This window comes from Haliotis rufescens, unplaced genomic scaffold (assembly GCF_023055435.1).
Source record: "Haliotis rufescens isolate VD_foot unplaced genomic scaffold, xgHalRufe1.0.p SCAF_40, whole genome shotgun sequence".
Lineage (NCBI taxonomy): Eukaryota > Metazoa > Mollusca > Gastropoda > Lepetellida > Haliotidae > Haliotis > Haliotis rufescens.
The window spans coordinates 2246803-2270352 of NW_025964113.1; the positions used below are offsets into that span (position 1 = coordinate 2246803).

At 39.3% G+C, this 23550-nt stretch overlaps 1 protein-coding gene across 1 annotated transcript; it reads left to right on the plus strand.

Annotated features, from left to right (window-relative positions):
- The first annotated feature begins 17267 nt into the window (after positions 1–17267).
- On the plus strand, positions 17268–22842 carry LOC124140359 (rhodopsin, GQ-coupled-like). The gene is made up of 3 exons (XM_048382694.1): positions 17268–17316; positions 19214–19366; positions 21034–22842. Exons 1-3 carry the CDS (start codon positions 17268–17270, stop codon positions 21783–21785), a joined length of 954 nt encoding a protein of 317 aa, XP_048238651.1. The 3' UTR covers positions 21786–22842.
- The last annotated feature ends 708 nt before the right edge of the window (positions 22843–23550 follow it).

A 23550-nucleotide genomic window follows, 5' to 3' on the forward strand; every position in this document is an offset into this window, starting at 1 on the left:
GAACATTTACCTGACCAGGCCTGGATATTAGACCCCGGTGCTGAAGCACCTTCCCTCTGTGTAAGCTACACAGCAAATTGAGGCAAATAATAAATACTATTATTTTTCAGTGCATCTGTGATTGATCTTTCTTTTTTTAGCATGTTGGCCAAGAGGAACCCAACATGTCATAGTTTAAGAATGCTAGAACAGAAATGTCAACAGATGCCATTTTCTCAGTACCCCACGCATGTGAAAGGCTGCGAGGGAATACTGAAAGGGCAAGACACCACCTTGTCACCAAGGTCTTGGTTAACTCCCTGAGGCCAAAAGCATGTTACAGACATGACTCGGAGGCATTCTTTCCACCCATCTGTGTGTGGGAAACTGCTTGACAAGAACGCCTTTGGAAATTCACGTGCACGTGTCATAAACAATATTGATCATAACCACTTCACACGAAAGATTTGTTTGTTTGATGTGCGATGCAATTCCCTCTTTTGACTTGTACCCTTAGGTGAACAATTGACGTGCCTCTGCATGTGTTTGTGGCGGATACCACCGATGGGACAGGATACGCTCACCTTTTCGCGGACAACTGGTATCATTACTATTTGATGGTGATTAATAAAAACACATGATCATGATGTAGTCGGAAACGCACAGTCGACTCTGCTTCATGCTGAAATTTCTATTGGATGTGGAAAGGCTTATGTCGCTTTAATTATTGAAATAAATATTTTGAAAAATATATTTCTGTGTCTCCATTAATGCTAATTTGAACTCTCCAGATGACCTTTAGTAACAGTAAAAAAACCTTTTGTTGCAAAATCTATTAATCTTAACAAATCGAGGATGAAGATATTTATGTCATTCCAAATAATTTCAGTGGAGTGACGACACAAAACGAAAGCAGAAACAAATTCATGCCATTCACACATCACATGTATGTCAGAACAGAGCAGAATAAAAGGATGTCCAAAAAAGATTTGATATCTCGGAATACACTTTGAAGTTTCTACTTATAGACCTGACCTTCCAAGACAGCGCTGTTGGTTTGCTTTTTATAACTCCAGTCTTTTTCTGATTAGAAACAATCGATACGGTCACGTTTTTGACACGTGCCGACTTATTGCTGTTGTGTTCCTAATGTTGTCTACAGATGAATGTTGTCTACAGATGAATTTTGTCTACAGATGAATGTTGTCTACAGATGAATGTTGTCTACAGATGAATGTTGTCTACAGATGAAAGTTGACTACAGATGAATGTTGTCTACAGATGAATGTTGTCTACAGATGAATGTTGTCTACAGATGAAAGTTGTCTACAGATGAATGTTGTCTACAGATGAATGTTGTCTACAGATGAAAGTTGACTACAGATGAATGTTGTCTACAGATGAATGTTGTCTACAGATGAATGTTGTCTACAGATGAATGTTGTCTACAGATGAATGTTGTCTACAGATGAATGTTGAGTAATATGTACTCTTTAGAAGTTGTACTGCTTTAACTTTAGGTAATTTGGATTTTAGTTACATAAATGTTGGAAAGTAATAAAAGCACCAAAGCCATTTCCATAAACATAACACATCTCTGCTAAAAGCATCCACTGCAGGATTCTGACCATATCATAAGCATGTGTTTTTTAATTATTACCAAGTACTGTTGATACCAGGTCAATCGGTCACCTGAAAAAACAGCTCATGTCTACCATAAAACATTTGTACTTGTGGATATGTTTTGAATCTTCAAACAGATCTAAATACGAAACATAGGGGACGGTTTTACTTATCTCTTGGTTTTTAGTTCAGGGGGGTAAATCAGTGAAGGAAATTGGTGGGTTGGTTTGTTGTTTAACGCCTTACTCATATAGCAATATTCCAGCTATATGACAGCGGTCTGTAAATAATCAAGTATGGACCAGACAATTCAGTGATTAATATCATGAGCATCGATCCCGTTAGTCGCCTCTTACGACAAGCTTAGTCGCCTTTTACGGGAAGCATGGGTTGCTGAAGACCTATTCCACCCCGGATCGTCACGGGTCGCATGGCGACCGATATAAGAACGGAGTTAGTCCGTTCGTCCGCTACTAAATGGGGAATTTTTTTTGTCCAAACTATTTAAGTTACAAAAGGAAATCTTCTCAGAAACTAATTATTTACATGAAGTAACTAGCTTATCTAAAAGATACTTATCAAGACTGAGTTCGACAATTGGTTCCCTAAGTTATTTTTTGCCAGTTATTTATGTCTTTAAAAGGCCTTTAGAACTCTTCCTTAGAGTTGTATACCTTGCTACCTTTTTGGCTTTTGTGCATTCACAGTTACGGCGCTTTATCCATGTTTTATCTTGTGCATAGTGTCTGCAACGGGGGACAAGTCTTATGAATGAAACTTTGCAAGCTTATCTAAGATAATCTATACTTATCAAGAGTGAGTTCGGAAAGCGGTGTCCCATGAGCACGCCAGTAACCTACATGTATGATCGTGGGGTCAGATTCAGGTTCATCCCTGTCATGTTTCTAGGGCAGTGAGGGGGTCAGGCTCGCTGACTTGGTTGATGCATATATCATCGTATCCCAAATTGCGTGGATAGATGCACATGATGGTTAGTTAGTTAGTTAGTTTGTTGTTTTACGCCACACTCAGCAATATTCCAGCTATATGACGGCGGTCTGTAAATAATCGAGTCTGGACAAGACAATCCAGTGATTAATATCATGAGCATCGATCCGCGCAATTGGGATCGATGACACGCATCAACCAAGTCAGCGAGAATGACCACCCGATCCCGTTAGACAAGCATGGTCGCCTTTTACGGCAAGCATAGGTTGCTGAAGACCTATTCTACCCCGGATCTTCATGGGTCACTCATGATAACAATCACTGTAAAAAATCGAGTCTGGACAAGACAATCCAGTGATTGCTCATGATAACAATCACTGGATTGTCTTGTCCAGACTCTATTATTTACAGACCACCGTCATATAGCTGGAAAATTGCTGCCTTAAAAAACAAACAAAAAACCCAAACAGCATCATTCCCGTGCACCATCTGCATCAGATTGAGCTTTCCTCTCGCCTAAAGCTGACACGCAGTGATATAACATTGTTCATAGCGGTGTAACCCTAACTCACTCACTAAGAGTCACGGCGGGCGATAGTGATTCTTGTTATACATGGATTTTGTAATTAGACACTGACAATGTGCGATTCCAAAAGGTTTAAACAACAAACACAATAAATAACGTGCATACACTATTCTCAACTGGCGACATGAAACAGAGTCAGATGGACCTTTGCTTCATTTACAACTGGAGGGTAGTAATCAAAATTATTATCTTTGTTTCTGATGTGATTGCCCTGAGCAAACCGATATGCATGTGGGAAGGTAGTGACGTAAAGGTTTCCGAATGCTCTGCATTTTGTGTCCAAATCAGTTGGTGCCTAACAAGACCAAAATGTCAAACCTTTAAGTGGGACAGACGTCATTCTTCTACCTACCCTCGAAGGGTATGAGAGGCGTCGAGTGTACGGAGGGGATAGGGTATTGCCTTAGTCTGAAGGCCAAGGTTGGTTGGTTTGGTTGGTTTGTTGTTTAACGACGCTCTCGGCAATATTCCAGCTATATGACGGCGGTCTGTAAATGAGCAAGTCTGGACCAGACAATCCAGTGATTAATATCATGAGCATCGATCCACGCAATTGGGATCAATGACATGCATCAACCAATCCAGCGAGCCTGACCACCCGATCCCGATAGTCGCCTCTTACGAGAAGCATTGTCGCCTTTTACGGGTTGCTGAAGACCTATTTAACCTCGGATTTTTACGGGTAAATTCGAATGCTAAACTGTATGTGTTCGAAACATTTTAATGCATTCTTAAATGTCAAAACCATCGCCTTCGTCTGCCCCCCCCCCCACCCCCCCCACCCCCCCCCCCCCCCCCCCCACCCCCCACACCCACACCCACACCCTCCAAATTATTCAGCTCATGTGATAAGCATGTGCTAATGAGGATTGTTAAGCTGCCATTTTCAACCAAGCCATGCCATTCTGACCTTTAAATGTCGGTGATGGCCCATCCTGGGTTTCCTTATTTGAAAGCTTAGAGATCGTCACGTTCTTCGACACGTGTCGTCTCAATATTGACATATCCAGGAAATGGTTTGTTTACTACAAGTGCGTCTGTTTTGCAGAGTTGTAATTCTTCTGTTAACGGCTCTAGAAACCTAAATTAGTATTGATATGAAAAACCATCAAGTTGGAATGAAGCAGAATGTCTTTCCCGTATTCAGATACTCTGGAATTCCAAAAAAATATAGGAATTAAAATCACGTTTGTGAAATTTTGAGTCAGTGCATGAGTAAACTTAATTTAAAGCTTCAAAATACATTTCCATAATGTTAGAAATCTCTTCTAAAAGCAGAAACAATTCTGTGTTCTTCTTCATTGAATGTGTGCAGATGAAATAGCCAATTCAACAACAATTACCTGAAGACTGTAATTTTATCTTCTCAGCTTGCTCCAAGTCATAAAACATTTGTCATTATGCACAAGGACCGCCTCCGTGGTCTTGTGGTAGAGCGTCCGCCCGGAGAGCGGAAGGTCCGGGGTTCGATCCCCGGCCCCGTCATACCAAAAGACGTTAGAAGATGGGTTGTTACCCTGTTTGGCGCTCGGCATTAAGGGGCTAAAACAAGGACTGGTCGGCTCGGAGTCAGTATACTGTGTCTGAGTGAGGTATACATGTTAAACTGCGGTATGGTATCTCAGTGAGCAGCGCTATAAATCGGCATCAGTCCGGACTAGTACAAGCAACCACACACACACATGTGCATGTCGCTATATAAGTGCAGTAATCTTGGACGCGACGTTGAGCCCAATTTCACCTCACCTCACCATTATGCACACGAGATCAAAGTTCAAATCAGATTCTATGTTACAGTTGTAAGAGTCATATTTGTTATAAATTCACTGCAGTAAATAAGAAGTAAGGCAATATATAGCACGGTATAATGCTGTTTGTACATTGTTTGTCTGTTTGGCCGCACTCGGCAATATTCCAGCTTCATGACGTCGGTGTGTAAATAATTTAGTGATTGATATGAGCGTCGATCCACGCAATTGGGATGCGATGAATTGCATCGACCATATCAGCGAGCCTGACCACCCGATCCCGTTAACATTTTGGATTTGTTAGTACCTGTTCCATAGTCTGTTAATCACGGACATTGAAAGTATTGGCCACTGCAAGCGCTGATTTCTGGCAGTTTCCAGCATGCTAATAGTCCGTAGACACTCTGAGCATTGCAAACGTAGCATCGCTATAGTTCATACACAAACATTCAACGATTGGTTGGTTGGTTTGTTGTTTAACGCCGCACTCAGCAATATTCCAGCTATATTACGGCGGTCTGTAAATAATCGAGTCTAACGGTATCGGGTGGTCAGGCTCGCTGACTTGGTTGATGCATGTCATCGATCCCAATTGCGTGGATCGATGCTCATGTTGTCAATCACTGGATTGTCTGGTCCAGACTCGAATATTTTCAGACTGCCGTCATATAGCTGAAATTATTATTGCTTTGTGTGGAGTTAAACAACAAACAAACAAACGTCTTAGTTTCTTACTGGAACAACCCCAAATATAACGACCTCAGCCGAGGAACTTATAAAGAGTACATAATAACTGGAATATTACCGCCTGCAAATGAGGTAACACTCACTCAATCGATCATGACTTTCAATCAGTGCCTACGTTCCTACTCATTTACTTCATATGTGACAGATATTCATTCAGCTGAACTTAAGATAAATATCGACGAGTGTGAAACATTTCAGCGACTGGACATAGTTATCCCGGACGATATATCAAAGTAACTTAATGAAGATCAATTGGTGGCTTTCTTTCAGAGAATCGGAAATATGTAGCCTCTCGACTTCACTTATAAAGATAGATTTATGGAGCGCAATATAATGAAGACTACCGAAGAAATCAATCGCCCAACCCCTGGTTCATTAACCGTCTATTAACGTCATTCATGTGCTCTTCTTAATTAAAATGGTATACATAGGAAATCACTGTCTTGGCGATTCATTTAGTTTTTTTTGTTTAACGTCGCACTCAGCAAGATTCCAGCTTTTTTAGACGGCAGCTTGGAATTAATCTAGTCCTGACCAGGCAGTCGGGTGATGGATATTGTGAGTAACGCGTCAAGTGGTTCGGTGAGACTGATCACCCGAAGCATTACGACAGGCATAGTTTGGGATTAAATGGACTAACGGATGTTTGTGTATATATATATATATATATATATATATATATATATATATATATATATATCTGAAACAAGCATTAGGGAGACCGTATGTAAAAACCAGCTTTAGGGAGACCAGGTGTATATTTTGTTGCACATATACTTTTATTAAGTTTAATGATGTATTTTAACTCTAAATCATCCTGGCAATCGATAGCTAAAAGATGAAAAAAATATATTAAGAAATAAAAAATATACATGTTTTTGGGTCTCCTTAATTTTCATACATACAGATTCAGCCTTAGGGAGACCAGCTAATATATATATATATATATATATATATATATATATATATGTATACAAAATGCTGTCCTCAGTGGTTAATGCAGTTACATGTTTATACACTTTTTCTCGCCAAGGTTCGACGAACACAAGGTATGTTTCTAATACGGAATATTTGTCATACTAAGTGAGTGCGTGAGTTGGGTTTAACGCCGCTTTTAACAGTATTCCAGTTATATCGCGGCGTGTCAGCTTAATGTGGGAGGAAAGCCCGAAGTGATGCAGGTCTCAGACGTTTACCACTTCGGTGAAACCCACGAACACGGGTATGGTGCTGACAAACCTAGAAACATAATCGGGGCGAACCGGGATTCGAACCCACAATCATAGGTTTCAGGCGTGCCCAAGGGACGCAACTCTGCACAGCGAATCGCGGCGCCCTCGACGACTGGGCCACCCGTGCCCCCTGGTACCAAGACGTATATTAAGTGGAAGTATGAAGATGTTACATGATAATATCAGTTTGGACGAAACTTTAACCATAAATAACCATAAATATATAATATATTCCTCAACTCAGAGTCTCCGTTATTCCTACTATTCTCATCTATCTTGTATATGTTAAAAATTGAATTGTATACCTGTGTAAATGCAGCCGTACCAATAGTATGTTAGTGTTTGTTTGTTGTTTCATGCCGCAATATTTCAGCTATATGAAGGCGGTCAGTAAATAATCGAGTCTGGACCAGACAATCCAATGATTGATATCATGAGCATCGATCGGAGCAATTGGGAGTCAGCGAGCCTGTTAGTGAAGTGAAATGGATTTAACATACCCACGTATATGAACGCGTGCCTGCTTGTATTACTCCGGTCGTATGTCTGTTTCCAATTAATCTGGGGCATACCATCAAACCTAAATACCTATCATATAATACTACACCTAAGGTAGGATTTCTCATGTTTAGTAATAATGCCTTCATTTCTAAATATATTTTGCTTATGAATTTTTTCACGGCGGGGGACACCACAAATGGGCTTCACACAATGTACCCATGTCTGGAATCGAACCCGGGTCTTCGGCGTGACGAGCGAACGCTATAACCACTAGGCTTCCGACCGCCCCCGCACGAACATCAACAACACAGGGTTGCATTTAATTTTAAGAGTACACCCCTGAAGAATAATACCTAATAATAATACTTCGTACACTGATGCATGTCGAATGAGCCTCCGTGGTGCTGTATATTGTACGTCGATGGTTTGGTCCGTTTGGAAGCGTTACGAGTACACCAACATACTTTAAAGACTGGTTATCCTTCCCGGCGTTCCGTATTAATCGGATAAAACTGTACAGGGTTTTCATATAAACTGCATTATGATGTCTCAGAGATCTGGCACTATAAAACAGGCGACATAAGTCCGAACTAGTACATGCATGACCCGTGAAGATTCCGGGGTAGAATAGGTCTTCAGCAACCCTTGCTTGCCGTAAACGGTGATTGTGCTTGTCGTAAAAGACGACTAACGGGATCGGGTGGTCAGGCTCGCTGACTTGGTTGATGCATGTCATCGATCCCAATTGCGTGGATCGATGCTCATTATATTAATCACAGGATTGTCTGATCCAGACTCGATTATTTATAGACCGCCGTCATATAGCTGGAATATTGCTGAGTGCGGCGTTAAACAACAAACCAACCAACCAACATGCATGCACGCCGCCATACAGTTTTGAAAAATGTGGGTAGGGGCCATAAGCGGATTATTCAATCCCCTTATGGCCCCTACCCACATTTTTCAAAACTGTTGACAACTTGCCTTGGCTCCCTGCTTAACAATCAGTACAGCATTTGTTTCCTATCAACATAAAGAAAAGCATTTATTAAATCAATAAATGAACAATAGCAGCTACCTATTGGTTTACGTTAATTAATTTGAACACAAATCAAAATAAATCTGTTTTCTGAAGTAGAATACTTTAGGCCACAATCTGCTTGCGCTTCAGATATCAACTTAATTGTATCCACCAATTTCTCATAAGTCAGTGCTTATGAATTTCCAACAGTAATCATCGGCAACGACAAACGGGGTTCGCACGATATTCATTCAGGGGATTCACTATACTATGAAATATTGATATCTGATCATATGTACGTAAATTTCTCTGTATGATCCAACTGAAATTGTGTATACCAGTTATTGATACCTTCATCGAATCACAAGCGGAAACATAACATTCCATATTGAAGGGGACATGTTTTTTTATATTTTTTTATTGCGCCAAGTTCTGGTTATAATTATTTTTTTATGAAGAACTGTTATACCCTTTGGTTTAAAACTATCACAATGTAGAGTTCATCATATGATCGCGATGAAATCAGACATATGTAATAACATTCTTATTGGTGTGAAAATATATGCACCTTAACATTGCCATACTGAGCTCTGAGAAAGAACATGTCCTATCAACCTGCTTGTCAGAGGCGACTAAGGAGGATCGGATGGTCTGGATCAGCTGAGTGCATGTAAATGTTCCTCAATAGCATGGATCGTTGTCCATGATGTCAACCATTGGTTTGTCTGGCCCTTCTGTGTATGATATTTGGCGGTGCACTGACACACACATTGACTTCGATCTTAAAGTCGGGGATTCAGGGGTAGAACGTCGATGCGTTTGGACGGGTTATACCAAAATCCTTTAGAATACGGTTACCCTGCTTGTATTGGTTCAGATAATTTACCAGATTTTAATAGAGAAATAATCATATCAATATTCCACGAATATGAAAATATAAAACACATACGATGTATTTTTGTGATTTTATCTCTACGCAGTTTGTATCAAATGTGCTGGTCATATGATGTGTGTTTATGTTGCATTTTAGACACAACGTAATAACATTTTGTGAGACACTTTAACTGTGAGTCAGAATTTATCAATGTTTTGGCTATATTTCATCATAAAGTGACGAGCACAGGAACATTAATGAAAATCCAATGCACGTAATCTATAAGACATCTGTACCCACAGGTTTTATGTCCTTGTGGTCAAAACTGAACATGGACTTGAAAACATGGAGTTGATCATGAAGGACTAAGAGTTACGATGTCTTGAATATGGTATCATAATTAATGGACCTACAATTTGACTTCACATTAAAATGCATATGGTGTGATGACCTTACACTTTATCAGTATGCACCCTAACCATATAGGCGTGTCGTTTGTTCGCGTGTCAATGTTAACATACGATTACAGAAAATGTGGTTACTGTGTTAGGTATTCTATGAAATATTTACACATTTAGACAGGCTTACGCAGTGGTTGAAAGTGAATGTATCACATGAAAGCAATTACCGGATAATACACTTCCACCTGTGTTGGACTATTCAAGGTGCATTATTCTTTTCGTAAAAATGGAGGATTTTTATCAAAATTAATAACATACAACTCAGAATTTTCCATGAAAATAATCTTGAAAGTGCAATTTGTTATTAATAGGAATGGCGTTGAGAGTGGTGGACCCAAAATGGTGTATATAGTTTTGATCTGACGTTGACATAATGTGAAGGACACCTTTAATGAATATTATATTGTTGTATGTACAGTCGTCAAATGCTACATTCGGGGTAAAAAAATAATCTTACTTGTCACAAGTATTCATTTGACTAAGTGGATCTTTAAAAAAGAAGAAGCACAGAATGGTTTCATCTCTCACCAGTTTCTTTCACAATATGATGGTACTCCTCAACGCAGCAATGTTGCTCATTCAGTTGAATCAATACGACTGGCTACTGTCTGGATTGGCGTAGGCTGTTGAAAGATTCACTTAGATATTCGTATTGCGGCCTGCACTTGGCATTGCCCTTATTTCAGTTCATACCAGTGATACAGCATTTCCCCATTTGTGGTATTTGACTAAATGTCCAGTTACATTTGGTTCGATAAGCATTGAATAATGCATGTCGTTGATCAAAGGACGGTCAATGAAACTGTGCAGCCTGTTATAGAGACAACTAGTAATGTTGATGAGTATTTGGTTGAGGATGGAGTATCGTCAACTATTCCGCATGTTTTCATTGGGACTTATATGCTGGTGGCATTGTCAGCATCCGTTATCAGCAACATGCTTGTCATAATGACTTATATAAGGTAAGAGAGGTTTAATTAATGTTTTATTCGTCTTTACGGTAGTTAGTTACGGTAGTAATCAAACGGCGAAATTTAAGTTGGACAAAAGGGGTCAACTTCAAGAAAACCAACAATAATGCATCAATTTGGGACATGATTGTAATAAGATCTTTGCAATTTGTTGACAATAAGGAATGGACAACAAGGGCTTGCGCATTTCCATTTCGGATTTATATTCATTTATACTTTCGTAAGATTGTATTTATTGTTTAACGCCCCACACGATATTCCAGACATTCCATATTCCATGCTGTAAGCAGTGGCGCACGCCTGTTAGGCAACAATGACATGCAATCAACCAAGTCTGACTATTCAATATATTTAGACACCGCACACGACAAGTATAGGTTGATCCCCTCGAGTTGCATTTGGCGCACATACATTATCATTAGACTTTGCACCCTGTTCACCTTCGTTGAGGACAGAAATGCATTAAATGTATTGCTAGCTTACGTATAGATAACATTTCATTCCGAGAAACTGAAAAGGAGAAGACACCCGTACCAACACTTTGACGTCACATTAAAATGCATATGGCATTGTCAGCATCCGCCCTCAACAACATGCTTGTCATATTGACTTATAGGGTAAGAGAGTCAGTGTCATGGTGACCTCATCGAAACAATGCTTACAAGTGTCCCTGTGAAAACTCTCAATCAATCTCCTTATATACGAAAAGTTGTATTCCTAAAATAATCATAAACTGCCGTATTTTATCAGTTTTATTGTCGACGCCGATCATTACAACTTAATTTCCATTGATATAGATGAATAGGTTTCTATTAGTGTTTGGGGCGGTCGGGTAGCCGAGTAGTTAAAGCGTTCACTCGTCATGCCGAAGACCCGGGTTCGATTCCCGACATGGGTACAATGCGTGAAACCCATTTCTGGTGTCCCCACTTATGACTTAAATCCAGTTGTGGATTCATCCAGGTAGCTAAAGTACTGTAAGTCCCCATGGTCCCCAATAAGGGGGTCTGGCTTTAGGTACTGGTGTATATAGCTCGTATTTTAAAAATATAAAATGTAAAGTTGATATATATATGTTGGTTAGAAGTTTTAGTGTTGAATTTGTTAGTTTTTAGATTTCAATCCGTGTTATCATGCAAATGTTTTACTGTCCTTTGTGACAGGTATTTATCTTTCAATTTGTTCTCGTCACTATAGGGCTGAGAAACTGCCGATTTGACGTAAAACTTTAACTCACTCACTCACCCTGGTGTCCCCAGCCGTGATATTGCTGGAATATTGCTAAATGCGGCGTAAAACCATACTCACTCACTATTAGTGTTTGCTTCCACTTGCTAGGCTGGTTGTGACACAGATAGGACTATGAATTATACTAAGACTCATGCAGTTTTCATCTAGTTTTCATCAAGTAAGCTAAGTAGTGATTCTTACAGATAAAAACATGTGCTTGGTTTTCAGATATACCGTTATGGCCAATCAGTTCGAACTTTGTCATTTTGGCCATGTTTTGGATAATGATCCATTAAACATATCGTGAAAACAGTAAGGAGTGAAAAGGAAAATAAATAAAACTACAATTAAAAATCATGAAAGACTTTCATGAATTACCATCATGCTGTTATTGCTGGTTGATGCATGTCATCGATCCCAATTGCGTGGATCGATGCTCATGATGTCAATCACTGGACTGTCTGGGCCAGACATGATACATGATTATTTACAGACCGCTGTCATATAGCTGGAATAATGCTGAGTGCGGCGTTAATCAACAAACAAACAAACAAACAAATGCATCAACTATGTTTGTTTGCTATCCGGTAGCTGTCATTATTTATTGATCTGTTTTTCTTGAATCCAATGCTTAAACGCAATACAAAGTCATGCTTGTTCAGCTGAGGTACATGTGTCCTCAACATGTGGAGGATGATCAGATGTTGCCTTTCACGCATATATTGTCATGACTACCTCATATTATCAGACTATAAAAGATTACAGAACTCATAAGGATTTAATGGATGGATCTTTACTTTTCATCATTATTTTGCCTTTAACGCCCAATGAAATATGTTTCGGCAGGTTATCAAGAGTGATTATTCTCTTGCGTTGACTTTTATATTAACTAAAGCATATATCACTTTTCTTCATAAGCTTCGTTACATACAGCTGTGATGACAACCAGCGTATGTTAAGTAATGCCATGCACATCCATGAGCATTAAGTGAGTAAATATTAAAAGTCACATCGGCATTATTTCAGCCATATCGTGACTTGAGCAAGTTATGTATTTATATAATATATTAAGACCTGTCGTCGAAGGACAGTACAACAACTAGCAATATATCACAGATTATAATGGTAAAACATGAGCATTAAGAATTTGTTGTTATTCAGTGTCTCAGAGAGACCATATATTAAGTACTTTACGAATTTATCACAATAAGGAAAACGAATGAGTAATTAGTATATAGTGAATGATTCAGCTTGGTTGGCTCAATCGCCATATGACCTTTGGTTTACCTTTTTGATTTTTGTGGGTAGCATAACACCAAGCAGGTAAATTGATGGGCGGTATGCTAGCTGACTGGATAAAGCGTTCTCTTGTCACGGGTTCAAATCCATTCATGGTACAGGCTGTGAAACTTGATGTTACCTGTGGTGATATCTGGCATAATGCACCATGTGGGGACCCGGGGTATATAGTGTCCTCATCACCCCATTTGCTTGTGTTAAAAGGCAACAAAATTGGGCAAGCCGTTTGCCGTGGGTTGCGGTGGAGGAAGGGAATCTAGTAGTTGAGGACACTTGTTCCAAGAACCGTGGTCCTTTGCCTAACACACGACTTTGGTAGAATGGGCCCGGTTCTTTCAATCGGCTGGTCACGCCAAGCCCTGGGCACAAAACTGTTTTTGATCTGTACAAATGCATTGTTTGGTCTTGGCAAATATAACATGTTTGACTTATTAAATTGCCCAGAGTCTTCTGCCAGAATATGGCTGAGATACTGTCGATGTGAGGTTAATTTTAACCTCATTCACTCACTCACTTATGCCAGAAGGCGGTGGCTTATGGGTCAATCCCGTTGACCTCTGTATTCTGTATGTCTCCACTTTCTTGCCATAGACTGAGCCAGCCTGGCACTACATCTGGTAGACACTATTCTAGTCATATTTGCTGGAGAATAACATCCCTGTATCCCTGGTTTTTGCGTGCTGGAATTCCGATTCGCTACAACACTGTCCTTGTTGACACTCGATGGCGGGCGGGTAGCAGGTATGCTGATACACTTTTCTTTCAACATGTCACTCCAACAATCCTGTTCAATTCGTAACGACAAAAAAAGACATGATGATTCTGAAAACATTTCCAACAAATACGATTCATGGGCTCGATTCCTGGTGATCGAGGCTGCTCACAACCTTTAAATTATATATTCATTTGCGATTTCAAAAGATATTATTAGGCATTGTGGAGAAGTGAGAAATGTAACTCCTCTCCGTAGTGGTTCCATTCTTGTCGAGTGTGTGAAAAACAGCAATCTCTAAATCTCTTGTCTATCAGTCAGTTTGCCAATGTTGAGGTTGATGTCGAGGCATTGTCGAAGAAATTGTTGCAGTTAAAGGATCAAGCAGTGACAGCTGCAAAATGTTTTACCAAAAAGATAGATGGTATTATCACTCCCACGTACACCAATGTCTTCACTTTTCACCAACGACAATTCCTCGTTCAATTTAAGTTTGGGATGTTAACATTTGAATGGAGGTGTATGTCCCTAATCAACTCCTATGTTATACATGTCAACAGTTTAGCTACGGTTCAAAATCATGGGATCAGCCTAAGGTTTGTTAGCGTTGTGGTGGCAAACATGAAAGCAACGAATGTAGGGCAGATGTCAAGTTTGTCAACTGTGATGGCTAACATGAAGCCTCACCAAAGTCCTGTCCTGTATGGAAAACTGAATCTCAGATATTGAGACTGAAAAATCAAAACAATATCTCGTATTTGGAAGCAAAAACAACAAGTTGCTGACCAGCTGCCATCAACCATTACTGATTCTGCTTCAGTGTCTCGTCCTGTCTCCACTTCATCAATCGAATTTCAGACTGAGTTGACATGGGTTCTGATCAACCAGTTGAAACTGCATCTGTCAGTCAGCCCAACAACATCTAAGGACCTTCTCCTTCAGAGGTATCTGTCCATACCTCATTTACACCTTTGGATATGGAGGTAACTCCGTCTTCACAGGCCAGTGCTAGGAGTTCATCTTCCTCACGCTCGCGTGAGAGGTCACCCATTGAGTCGCCATATGATTCAGTGGACCGAGGTTATGTATCGAAAAATTAAAACCTGACATTTTGCGAAATGTTCAAGATCCGATTTAGTTGTTTTCGGAACTGCTGGATGAAATTCCTGATGAAAGAATTCCCCCAAGTCCTCTGCAAATCCACATATTCGTAAACCGTGGTTTAGCAATGAATGCAATCAGACACGAAAATGTAGGAAGAAAGCGGAAAAGCTTTTCCGCCGACATCCTACAGTCCATTATTTAGATAAGGTTAAATTTACAATTGCCAAGGCACGACGTGCTTTTAAACAAATTAAGCGACAGTATTGGAGGAATTATGTCTCTAAAATAAATTCCCGCACACCCATATCCAAAGTGTGGAGCATGATACAAAAAATAGGCAAAGGTTCAAAATCATCAATTCACCATTTTAATCAAGGTGTCACGTTATTAACCGATATTGCCAATATGCTTGGAGAAACGTTAGCAAAACACTCTTCAACGTCTTTAATATGTCATGGAGTTTCAAAAATATCAGAAACAACAGGAAAAGAAAAACGTCTAGTTCTGATAATGGTGAAGACTATATTGAAGTCTTTTCATTACATGAGCTACATACTACTCTTGGGTATGACACAACACCGGGAGCTGATAACATACACTACCAGCTCTTGAAACATTTACCTGAATCATGTCTTGTCTGAGACACTTTGGGATATATTTGATCACTTATTAATTAATTTTCCCCTTTGTGGCATAATGCCATTGTAGTCCCAATACCAAAGCCTGGCCGGGATCATACAGATCCCTCTAATTATCAATGCATCTTTTGTAAAACCATGAAAAGAATGGTAAATAATAGATTAGTTTGGTATTGGGAAACTAATAATCTAATTACAAATATTCAATGTGGTTTCCACAAAATCAAAATAGTTTCGACCATTTAGTACGACTAGAATCCTTTGTCAATAATGCTATAATAAACAAACATATGGTATCAGTTTTTTCGATCTTGAGAAAGCCTATGGTACAACCTGGAAGCATGGCATTCTAAAGGATTTACATGATTTTGGTCTGAGAGGCCATTTGCCTCATTTTATCTTTTTAACAGACTGACAGTTCCAAGTCCGCGTGGGTCCCATCCTATCTGACCATTATGATCAGGATCAGACTTTTGTCTGTCACGTTATTTAGTATCAAGATAGACAGTCTGTCAAAAGTTATTAATGATTCAGTTCCTGGACGATTTTCTTGTCGCGGTAAAAACATGCACACTATTCAGAGACAACTGCAAAAAGGTCTGAATATAATCCACAAATGGCCCCTTGTTAACGACTTTAAACTTTCTAAAACAAAAACTAATTGTATTCACTTCTGTAGAAAAAAAATATACAGCACAAGGACCCATTTATATTTATATGTGGCACACCCATCAAAGTAGTTGTGAAGGCCAAGTTGTTGGGGCTTAATTTCGACAGTCATCTGACATTCTTACCGCCAAAACAAAATGTAAATCAAAGTAAATCAGAAATGATAGGACACCCAAGTAGGTACAAATAAATATCACGAATCTAAGCCCAAATTAACCTACACTAGACTAACATTTAGTCTCTGAAATCTTATATTACACAATATCCTTCTTGACTCTAAAAATTAAAAAAATTCCCTATGCTGTGGAATAGAGCTAGCTTGAGCTGGCTAGACTTGCTTTTGTATACATTTCTAGAATATTATTTTTTCATAAAATAAATATATTCCACGGTCATGGTGCAGGACTAAGCCTACACCTACTTGGGTTGTTATTGTAGACATGACGACGTCATTATCAGACGATGTCGCATTGGCCATGCTCGTTTTACACACGGATATATATATATTAAAGGGCGAAGGTCCTCAACTCTGTGTCCCTTGCGATGAAAAGTTCACTGTCAAACATATCTTTTCTATCGCGAGGGATATGATTTTTTATCATTCAATTTCATTGAAAGGATCTTTCTACTAATGTCAGTGTTCGTTTAATTCTTGCAGTTTTAAGAGACATTGAATTATTTGATAAAATTTAAAAGATTTTATAATAGCGTATTATTATCATCAACAGATATTTTTGAAGTCTGTGCCACTCAGGGGGTAAAAGTAATGTAACACTATTGTCCCCCAATAGTGGCATGTGAGTCCATCCATATTGGAGTGTATACTATTGACTTGTGTTTTATTGTCTTGATTGTGGTTTGTTTTTTATTACTGGTTAGCATTACATACAACCAATGGTGACCAAAGTGATGGAATAAATCATGATGGGAATCATGCAGGAAGCAAAAGCACTGGAAATCCCCATAATTCCCAGTAAGGTGGTCTAGCTTTGGTTGCTAGTGGTCTATAGCCTGGTTTTAATTTATAATACATAATCTACTGATACATTATTTGCTTTAATTTTAACCTGGTTTGTTTTATATCTCAAATGTGATATTTACCTTACTTTCTTAAGCGACAGGTATTTAATAATAATTAACTTGTTCTCACAGCGATATGGCTGTAATATTGCCGATGCGATGCGATGCGATGCGATGCGAAAACTTTAACTCACTCACTCTGATATAATGCTGAAGACGTGTCTCTCACTCATTTTGTAGTTTGTTATGTGAGATGGACGTAACTGGTGTGAAGTCTACTTCGATCATAATCTGATGGCTGTTGGTTAAAAATAAGACTGAGATGAGCGATTATTTAGATATGGATTTCCTTGGCTTTGACAGTGACAGTTCTCTTCACTCAAGTTAAGATAAGTAATGATTTCCTCTTCTCTGCATATCTCATGCATATTATAAGCCCGTTGTATAGTAATGTTGTTCTTAATAACTGTAATCATAGTACCATATGAGCCTTCATTCTGTAAGAACATCCTGTCACGAACAGCCTTGTATCACAGTCGCTGGTTTACCGTGAAGATCCGGGGTAGAATAGGTCTTCAGCAACCCGTGCTTCCCGTAAAAGGCAACTATGCTTGTCGTAAGAGGCGACTAAGGGGATCGGGTGGTCAGACTCGCTGACTTGGTTAATGCTCATGATGTCAAACACTGGATTGTCTGGTCCTCGAATATTAACAGACCGTCGTCAAATAGCTGGAATATTGCTTAGTGCGGCGTTAAACACCAAACAAACAAACACAGTCGCTGGTGGTATTGAGTCGGATTATTTATCTCAGATGTGGTTACAAATGGAGGAGTTGTTATCTGGGAAAAGAAGTCTGGAAACTATGTAAGGCAACTCGCTAAGAAAACTGTCTTACAACTCTACAACCAAGTCAGCGAGCCTTTGATCGGGTGGTCAGGCTCGCTGACTTGGTTGATACACGTCATCGATCCCAATTGCGTGGATCGATGCTCATGATGTCATTCACTGGATTGTCTGGTCCAGACTCGATTATTTACAGACCGCCGTCATATAGCTGGAATATTGCCGAGTGCGGCGTTAAACAACAAACCAACCAACCAACCAACCAACTGTATCTATCATCACGACAGATCCTTTTATGTGTCATCAGGTTAGATGAATTGACTAACGTCACCTAGTTAGGATCAAATAAAGAATCTAAACCCCATTCACGTTCAGGATTTTCACTCTTGTGGGTATTTTTCCACAGTAAAACTTCTTATGTGAGGAAAACTATGCTTACTTTCTGTTCTAGGGAGTCTGTTATTGCTTAATAGTTTCAGTTGTGTGTTTCAAATGGTCCAGCAAAGTGAATTCACACTCGTTTGTTTGGGGGTTGCAAGGAAATGGTGTTTTACTTATGGCGCTTATTGATTCGTATTGATTTTCAAGGACAACCACCCGGTATTGCCATGAAAACCCAGTCTTCGCATTGTGTGCTACAATGTACTTCGCCTATGTTCATATTTTCCGATGACATGCAGACGGGTGGTCAGGTTCGCTGACTTGGTTGATGCATGTCATTAATCCCAATTGATGCTCATGATATTAACCACTGGATTGTTTGGTCCAGACTCGATTATTTACAGATCGCCGTCATATAGCTGGAATATTGCTGAGTGCGGCGTTAAACAACAAAACAAACCAAAAAAAGCAATGCAGACGCAGTATGCTTTCGAAACTATTGTTACACGAGGAAACAGTGACCTGCTTCACAGTATGTCAACAGTGATAGATCATGTATTATAGCAATCATATTTTCATAGTTATTGTGTTGTTGCACTGTGGTATCCAAACCTCCAGTCTTAAGGTTGTAATATTTATTTCAGATTCCGAAGTTTAAGGACGTCATCCAACCTGTTCATCACCAATCTAGCAGTTGCTGACCTCCTCATGAGCTCAGTGGATTTCCCTCTCTTTGTTGCCTCAAGCTACTCCTCCAAGTGGATCTTTGGTTCTACAGGTAATTATAGAACAGAGAACCGGCATTCGACCACACGACCATACGTTTCAGACAGGCCTAAGGGACGTAGCCCTGCGAATTACAGGACCTTATGCGACTGGGTTACCCGCGCGCCTGATTCAGTTAAACGTGAAAGGAAAGACCAAAATGAGGCTGATAGTTTCGTAAAGCCCATGAGCGCTGGTACGGAGCAGAAGCCCAAGCACCGTGGATAATCTAAGATTCAAACCCATTGTTCTTAGGGATAAACCATCCCAGAAGCTGTTTTGTCAGTTTTTGTCTGTTTTTGTGTGTCGCACGAGTTGACTAATGTTGATCGGTTGGTTACCTGCATTACATTGTGCGGCTTTGTGACCCAACGGCGTGGGACATTGGTCATATATCAATGCTTTGCCTGCGCCAGCCTCCATTATGTATAGGCCGTCATCATCTTGTTGGTATATTGCTCGCTGTTCCTTGAAAATAACCGTCGACCCCGTCACTATGATTAAGCAAACTTGATTCAAATGCAAAATTTTCAAATCATATGTCACTCATATCTCAAACAGGACATTCTGTTCTTCAACAAAGCTAACAATTAACCACTTTCTGTTCTAAAAATGACAGATAATATTAATCGCAAGAACACATGTCTGAGGGGGCACGGGTGGCCAAGTCGTCTAAAGCGCCGCGATTCGCACGCCAGAATCCTATGATTGTTGGTTCGAATCCCGGTTCGCCCCCGATTATGTTTCTAGGTTTGTCAGCACCATACCCGTGCTCGTGGGTTTCACCGAAGTGGTCAACGTCTGAGGCCTGCATCACTTCGGGCTTTCCCCCACATTAAGCTGACACGCCGTGATATAACTGGAATACTGTTAAAAGTGGCGTTAAACCAAACTCACTCACTCACTCACTCACATGTAAGCTTTCAGCGGGAACATATCCCAAATTAATGTACCATTTTTCTTCTGGTCAAAACGTCATTACTGATTTGCCTCCTCAGCATTAATAATAAAAGGATGTTTCGGAATGTCACTGGATATAACTTGAATACTGTTAAAAGTGGCGTTAAACCAAACTCACTCACTCACTCACTCACATGTAAGCTTTCAGGGGGAACATATCCCAAATTAATGTACCATTTTTCTTCTTGTCAAAACGTCATTACTGATTTGCCTCCTCAGCATTAATAATAAAAGGATGTTTCGGAATGTCACGTATATCATTCGCGGTTATGTTTCACACTCGAATGGTTAGAATGTTCAGTTTCTGTACGACCTTATTAGAGAACTCCTTCTGGCATGTGTATTCATTGTATTACAAATACATGTCAGTATGATCACTACAAAATATTCCATGGAGGGACGTTATGCCACTGAACATCAAATCAATAATATTATTTCTGAAATAAGGACCTACGAAAATGTATCTCTCTAAAGTTATCATACGTTCAATGCTTAATATGAAAAGCTTACATTTTGTCAAATTCAGATCCGCATGTTTCAACATAAGATGTATGCAGCAGCAAAGAAATGATTTCTGCCGACCTGATTTCACTGTTTATACAAAATGTATTCCGTTATGCGCGGAACATGTTTTTCTTATGTTATTGATTGTACTTTAGCCTGTGGCATTTAGGCTCTATTGATAATCCGTCGAAATGAATAATGAATTTATTTTTTCAGTATGCCTGATGTATGGAGCCACGACTGGTGCAGCTGGTTTGGTTACAATTAACACTCTGGCTGCCATATCCCTGGACAGATTTACAGCAGTGGTAACACGTCTGAACCCCCGTCATGGGCTCTCGAAAACTAAGACAATCATATGCATTGTTCTCATCTGGTTGTATTCAGGGTTATGGGCATGCGCACCACTGTTTGGCTGGAGCAAGTACATGCTCGAAGGAATTGGAACAACGTGTACATTTGACTATCTGACCCAAACGTGGAAAAACCGATCATTTGTGTTGTCAATCCTAGTGGGCAACTTTGTTCTTCCTCTCACTGTCATCATCTATTCCTACACGAGAATACTGACAGCCATGGCGTCTATACGAAGAGGGCTTCAAAGCCATTCTGCAGAAATATCAATAGGAACTCGCAGACAACGATATTTCTTTAAGGCCGAGGTGAAGACCACCATCATTGTTATCGTCATCATCCTCTTCTTCTGTCTTTCTTGGATGCCGTATGTTATCGTGGCTCTGATTGGTCTGTTTGGTGATCAATCGGTCATCACTCCGCTGACGGCAGTCATTCCAAGTATTGTGGCCAAAACGTCCACTGTATCTAATCCAATCCTGTACTCAATCAGTCATCCTAAAGTGCGCAAGAGGATCAAACGACTTTTCTCTTCAGTGTTCAGACAAGGTTCCCTGAGGAACTCAAATAACAGCCCATCACCATCGCAGGAGGTTCCTCAGTTCTTTCTGTGAATGCCATATGAATAAATGAGTGAGTGAGTGAATGAAATTTATTTTACAGTATATTTTAATATTCTGCATCATGTCACAGCGTAGGATACAAGGATTTTGAAATAAGGAACTTCCACTGGGGCTAACTTCTTGTTGCTGAATGAATCTTCAACATTCCGTCAGGATCCCGTTCCACAAAAAGATTGAAGCACTGTCATTACTTTTATTTTCTGAAAAGATATTTGGACAGTTGAGGCTTGTGAAATTACTTTTTGGAACGGGAGGGGACCCTTTGAACAATTGGCTCAGAACATTCAAACATCGAACAAATGCGAGTCACAACGAATGTATTTTTATCAGGATTAATGCAGATTTGAAATTTGTCTTGCGCCACCAGGACAATACTCTGGGGGTACAGAAACAGTGGGTATGTCCCATTCACAAAATGCCTTTTATTTGATTCCATGTGGGGACATGGGGGTTTATGAGTAAATGTATGGAAATTCTGCATTTCTAATTGTGTCTACAATTGTTTGCGGCTATTCATTTTTGATATGTCTTATTCACATTCCCGTTATGTTGCTAGTTATTCGGTTTTATTCTACAGGAAATTAATAAAATGTGTCATAAAATCTGCCATTATGAAAGGGAGATACTGAATACTCTACCGCGCTCCGCGGGGATCCAACGATATTTATGAACTAAGTACGGGAGGTAACTGCATGTGAGGCAAAAACAGTAGTGATACATATAAAAGTGGAACTAGTGAACGAATATTGCATTTGACTGAGTATTAATTTTCCTTCTGAATGTGTTTGTGATATAATATTCTGAAAAATTATTTTTCTCATTGTAATTTGTTTTAACTTAAATTTGAATAAACAATGTAATCTTATTTGAGATTTTATTTCCTAATTCATAGCAAATTAAATCCGCATTTTTTAATCTCTTGAGCCTTTCTCAGCCTTCCGACGTTTACAGCTTGTTAAATATTTTGGGGAAATTGTTATTGTCAATCTAATCTGATTAACAAAGAGTTTGTTCAAAAGTTTTCTTGTAGTGTACTCAAATGAAAAATATACTGTTACTATGTTGCTTTTAAATTAGCTTTTAGCTTTTTCACAATATTTACAATGTTTAATGTGTTGTTCTCAATATATATAAATCCCGTTGTATATATCTTAACACGAATCCAGTGTTCGTCCACTTAATCAAAAAATATTAAAACTATTATTCCTTTCTGAGACTATTGTAGGTATACCGGTGTATGGCAATGATGATATTTGACAAATAATAACCGCACAATCGTTTGGAGCGAAATCTTTTTCTACTTTAATCTTCGCATTGCCATTAAATTTACCCAAACATGTAAATACAGTTGGGGGTTGTTTGTTTCAAGACCGAGTTCTGATAAGGGGTCACTGAAGTTGCAGAAAAATATTGCTATGCAAAAGTGACATCTTCACATGTGTGCCAACTGGCCATTTTTCGTTCACGCTTGCAAATTTTGAACTTCAGACTGGACCAAATGAGTTAGTTTTTTTTTAACCGAGATGATATTTTACCATATGTCTGTACTGTTTGTATATACTTCTAAGACCTTCTAAGACGTCAGCTTGGGTCAATCATTTCCTCGAGTCCAAATACTTCCTGAAAACAAAAACACAGACTTTTTGACACATTTTATTCATTCATATCCAGTATATGTTGTTATAAGTCCCAAATATGCTGTTGTTCAAATGAACAGGGTTTTATTCTCGTTTACATGAACACATCTGATAACTTT

What these genes read in the sequence shown, in the direction of transcription:
- LOC124140359 (XM_048382694.1), top strand. Translation starts at nt 17,268, where the DNA reads ATGGGAATCATGCAGGAAGCAAAAGCACTGGAAATCCCCATAATTCCC. An exon ending in GGAAATCCCCATAATTCCCA is followed by an intron (nt 17,317 to 19,213) that starts GTAAGGTGGTCT and finishes TCCAGTCTTAAG; the next exon opens with GTTGTAATATTTATTTCAGA. An exon ending in GTGGATCTTTGGTTCTACAG is followed by an intron (nt 19,367 to 21,033) that starts GTAATTATAGAA and finishes TTATTTTTTCAG; the next exon opens with TATGCCTGATGTATGGAGCC.